The sequence below is a fragment of the Epinephelus moara genome, chromosome 17 (assembly GCF_006386435.1).
Source record: "Epinephelus moara isolate mb chromosome 17, YSFRI_EMoa_1.0, whole genome shotgun sequence".
Taxonomy (NCBI): domain Eukaryota; kingdom Metazoa; phylum Chordata; class Actinopteri; order Perciformes; family Serranidae; genus Epinephelus; species Epinephelus moara.
In genome coordinates this window covers 23758709-23763353 of record NC_065522.1, presented here as the reverse complement: position 1 = coordinate 23763353, position 4645 = coordinate 23758709, and the positions used below count along the sequence as shown (strand labels likewise).

The following is a 4645-nucleotide window of genomic DNA, read 5'->3' as shown; positions in this document are numbered from 1 at the left end:
TTTGACTAATGTTTAAATTTGTTTGATGATCTGAAACATTTAAGTGTGGAAAACATGCAAAAAAGTAAGAAATCAGGAAGGGGGCAAACACTTTTTCACACCACTGTATACTCATGTATGTGTTCATTAATATGCATTGTCCCTATTTCAAAACAGGTAAATTGAGTCGATGGTCTTCTTCTCTCCCATTATTCCACGCACCGAAGACCACCAGAGTCCCATGTCTGTGCTGTTGGATGCGAGTTGCTGCGCTCCTCTCGTCTCTGCCTGCGTGTATAAAGGTGATAATGCACGTCATTAAATATCTATTATGTCTTCACAGTTGATCACTATTCCTCCTCGGCATGTGTGTGGTGTTTTACCGGTAAAAGTTGTTGACTCCTTCCTTCTTCACACAATGTTTTGTTTGTACGGGAGTAAATTAAAAGGCTTCACAGCAGTTTCTTGTGCTCGACGTCAAATAACACAGAAACTGATGAGCTGACAAATACTTTCACTTTGATTCTTGAAATTAAAGAGACAGCACCAACACCTCAAAGAAAACTTACCAACTTAAATCTTGTCAGCCTCTCCTGGAAACACTTACTGTAACTCACCCTTCAGACTGGTGGTTTTTAAATCTCTTGGATGTATTCATGTTAAAGGGAAACTTTATGAAGGGATTCAATTATTAAGGATGAATTTCTCATCAGAGATCAATTATTAGGAGGAAACATTCAGTGACATTAAAAACAAAAAGCAATTACAGGTCACACAGAATAGAATTACAATATAAAGTATACTACAGTGGTAACCAGTCATTTACTGTGAATTCACCATTTATATCTGTTGCCCCTTCATAAACCTAAAATATTATTATTATTATTACTATTATTATTAATAAAATAATAAAATAAATAAACAAACAAACAAAAGCATAAAATAAATAAAAATGTACATATTTATTTTGCAGCTTCATCAGTGGTGGGATGTAATAATATCCAAGGTTCTTTGAATATTTCCATTTTCTACCCAACTTCATTTCAGAGGTGAACCCTGGCCTTTACACTCCACTACGTCTATCTGACAGCTGTAGTTTCTTTTCAGCTTATAGTTTTTCATTCTCTTCTTGTCCAGTTAAAACCACACATTTTTAAGTGTTTGGATTTTTAATATTTGTGATGAACTGGTTTAAACAGATGTATTCCAGCTAAATAAACTCTTTGAAACCTCCTCGGCTGACAGCTGACAACAGGGCTGTTTTTCTGACACCACGAAAAGTTGACTTAGAGATACGTGGTTTCATATCTGCACAGGTCTGGCCCAGCAGGCAAGAAATATACTCTGGTATTGTACTTTACATTACACTTTAGGCAGTTTGAGCATATTTGTGTGTTATATAATTAAGTATTAATGCAACTCAGGAGCCAGTAATTTATTGTAGACTACTAACCAAGCAGTTGTGCATCGAGATACAACAACTGCCCCCAGTGTTGTTTTAGAAACGCCTGGAGCTTCTGCCCCAGTGGCAAAATAGAACTTGCAGGGATGAGACCACGTTAAACTAAAGTAACAAAACTTTAAGAACTTTCTGCTGTTTATTTGTAAACTAACACACACACACACACACACACAAATACAAATTCTGTACATAAACAGCAGGAGTGAGATTGACAGGGGCCCCTCAGAGGGGCTGGATCAAGGCACTCTCCAGAAAAAAGACACCAAAGATAAGATTGCACACAGTGGCAGACATCCATATTTGCAAGTAGACAGAGAAAAAATAAAATCAAAATCACCAAATATCAGTGGACAGTTCACACAGATAATTCATGGACATAATATTGTGGACGTAAAAACAAATGGCTTTCTTGAATTGTTTAGGTGCCAACTTTAAAGGGACAGTGTGCAGCATTTTCAGTTGTTTATTGGCAAAAATCAACGTCATCATTGGTGTATTATTACCTCCACCAATAATCTGACTTATTCTCGTAAAAGGAGAATTTCGGATTTGTTTGTACATTGTGCGGGTAAGTCTTCTGGGTGGTTCCATAATGTTTCGGCATCTTGAAAATACATCCGCTAGCAAGGGACATGTAGCCCCGCCTTCAGCGTTTTCGTTGAGAACCAGGCCAGCGCTGCGTGACTGAGGAGCCGAAGGAGGCGCTTTGCTACAACCCCGGCAAATGTGAAACAAAGTCCCACTCTTTGAGCATAATGCAGGATCATGCATATGCAGCATCACGGGAGACAGAATCCTCGTCGCCAAGAAAGCGCAAAAGGGAATCAAAAAGGTAACGTGACCAGCGAATTCAAAAAACGGGGGCCAACATCGGGGTAGCCTTTCCCAGGTGGAGAGATCTGCTGAAGGAGAAAGGTTTTAAAAGGGATGCTGTGATTGGCCTGCTTTACGTTGTAAACACAGCCAGCATGGTGAGGAGGGGGTGTGTCAACACGAGTCGCATGAAGAATCGGATGACATGGTTTCATCAATGTTATCATAGCTTTTGGTACACAGCGGCTACCGTAGTTGCAATACACGTTTGAAAGAATGAGGCAATATACGAGTTAGATGGGAGAAATTCCTACACACTGTGGCTTTAACCAAGTGATTTTTATGCCTAAACCTAACCACACCTCCACCACAGCGTTGGTGAGAATAAAGTTTCAAAGTACTGTACATATTTAATGTCATCTGTGGTTTGCAAAAACATACTATACGCACATTTTTTCAGGTGATTGGGTAAAAAAAACGCAAAAGGGGTTCTGTTCAAGGAACCGTGTAGAAACAGAGCGATCTGACGGTGCCTAACTGCAGAGACAATGGCTGAGAAGAATGAGTTTGATGTGCGCAGTTGCTGATTCTATGTGCTCGTTTCTTACGATGAAAAATAGGAGCAAGTTTAGTGGAATTTGACCAGACTAATGCAACGTTAAGAGCATTTTGCTGTCCATCTGTGTGGCTTTAATCCTTGTAGAAATGGCTCGACTGCTGCTTTTTGAGAAACTACCTTTGGTTTCATATTTCCAGGTGACGCCTGATCTCTGCTTTCACTCTTTAACTTGGAGTAGTTTCCTGGATGCATGTTTATATGGTACGGTAAACACCAATGTATAGAGGAGGTGGACTGATATACTGTGAAACTCCAAGACACTGCTAAGCACCCCACAGAGAGATTCTCTCCTTTCCTTTATCTATTTGGCATTGTCGTGTCCAAGTGTGTGAAAACAACCTGCATTTAAGGTGTGTCACTGTTTGCTAAGCGCATGCCTGAACTAGATCCAAAGCTGGCTCAAGGGTTCAAAGTTCAAGGCACTCCTGTCTCTGTTCATACACACTTCAAACAGCAGACACATACAGCACAATTTAAATCCAATTATCATAAAAAAGTGGAAATGAGCTTTAAAAAACTGGTGAGTAATGGGTGGATTTTACACAGAAGCGAGCCTCTCCATGCTTCTGTTTTTGCCCCCCTTGTCACCCATTCCACTGCGTCCCGTCCACGGATACACCGATCCCCCTGGCACGCATACAACCATGTGAATGACTGACATGTGCTGGATTCCATATGCAGACAGCAGAGCGGAGTCTTCGTCCAGTATCTTGTCCGTGAAGATCAGTCGTATGTACTCTAGGCAGATACAGGAACACACACACATAGCTTAGGTCCAATATGCAACAACTTAAAGTGAACTGATTTAAGCATTATAACCATATCAGTGTCAAGTGTCTGTTAATTTTAATCATGAACATGTGTAGGTCGCATGAATAATCCAAACTGACTGTACCTGGGTCTCCACAGTCAGGCTGTCTCTTCAGTATCTCCTCCTTCAGCTGTAGCACTGTGATGCTCTCAAACTGCTCCTCAGTGTCACACAAGTCGATCTCCATCTTATCCCCTCTTAACCCAGCCACAGTGACCTTCACAACCATTTTTTGTGGCGTTTGTCTGTGCGCTTCTGCAGCGTCCTTCACTTGGTGCAGATAATAAAACAGTGAGTGGAAAAATACTTTCACTTTCATCAAAGCATTAAAGAAATATACACCAGTCTTTCATTTGTCAGCTGGGGTTTTTAACACAGTTGCCAACTCACCAACAGTATGCAAGGCTGGTATAGAAATGCATGCCTAAAAGAAAAGCAAACATTTCTCATCAGAATGAAAACACACCAATGTTTAACATTACAAAAGACTTAATCAACAGGTTTTTGGATATGTGGAAATATCGCAATACTGACCTTTTCAAAAAGGAGTCACACAGTAAGGTGGGTGAGAAACTGTGGGGAAAAACCCTAATTTGATGCAAAGACACAAAATGGTACAAGCAGCTCCAACCTTTCAGCTTTTCCACGTTTTGATGTGATCAACGACACGTTAGGGAGGATTTGGCTGGTGTTTTATATGGCTGCATGTACACGGGAATATTAGTGGAATATTCATTTTCATTAGCCATGTATACAGTTTTATAGAAATGTAATAAGGGCAAAAACCGGACTACTGTGTGCATGTGACATAGTCAGAGATGACACGATTTAATACAAGTGGAAAGTGGTTTCATATCCAGCCAAGTGAAATTAACAAAAACTAGTCCATACCCATTGAGTGCACAGTTGCCCACGTACAGTTTCACATGGTGTGTGTTTGGGATACAGGTCATAGGAAATT

The 4645-nt window shown here is 40.3% G+C and overlaps 1 protein-coding gene across 4 annotated transcripts in view; it reads right to left on the bottom strand.

Annotated features, from left to right (window-relative positions):
• The window catches only part of LOC126404174 (uncharacterized), an 8930-nt gene extending 8458 nt beyond the window's left edge, over positions 1-472 (bottom strand). For 3 of the 4 annotated variants that reach the window (XM_050067208.1, XM_050067211.1, XM_050067209.1), the window contains exons 1-2: positions 363-472; positions 202-267 (exon numbers count right to left, since the gene is read on the bottom strand). In XM_050067208.1, the coding sequence (XP_049923165.1) occupies positions 202-222 (21 nt within the window). In that variant the 5' untranslated portion in view covers positions 223-267; positions 363-472. Of the gene's footprint in view, positions 1-201; positions 268-362 lie in introns of those variants that run through there. The other variant, XM_050067210.1, reaches the window with a different exon arrangement.
• Positions 473-4645: the final 4173 nt, after the last annotated feature.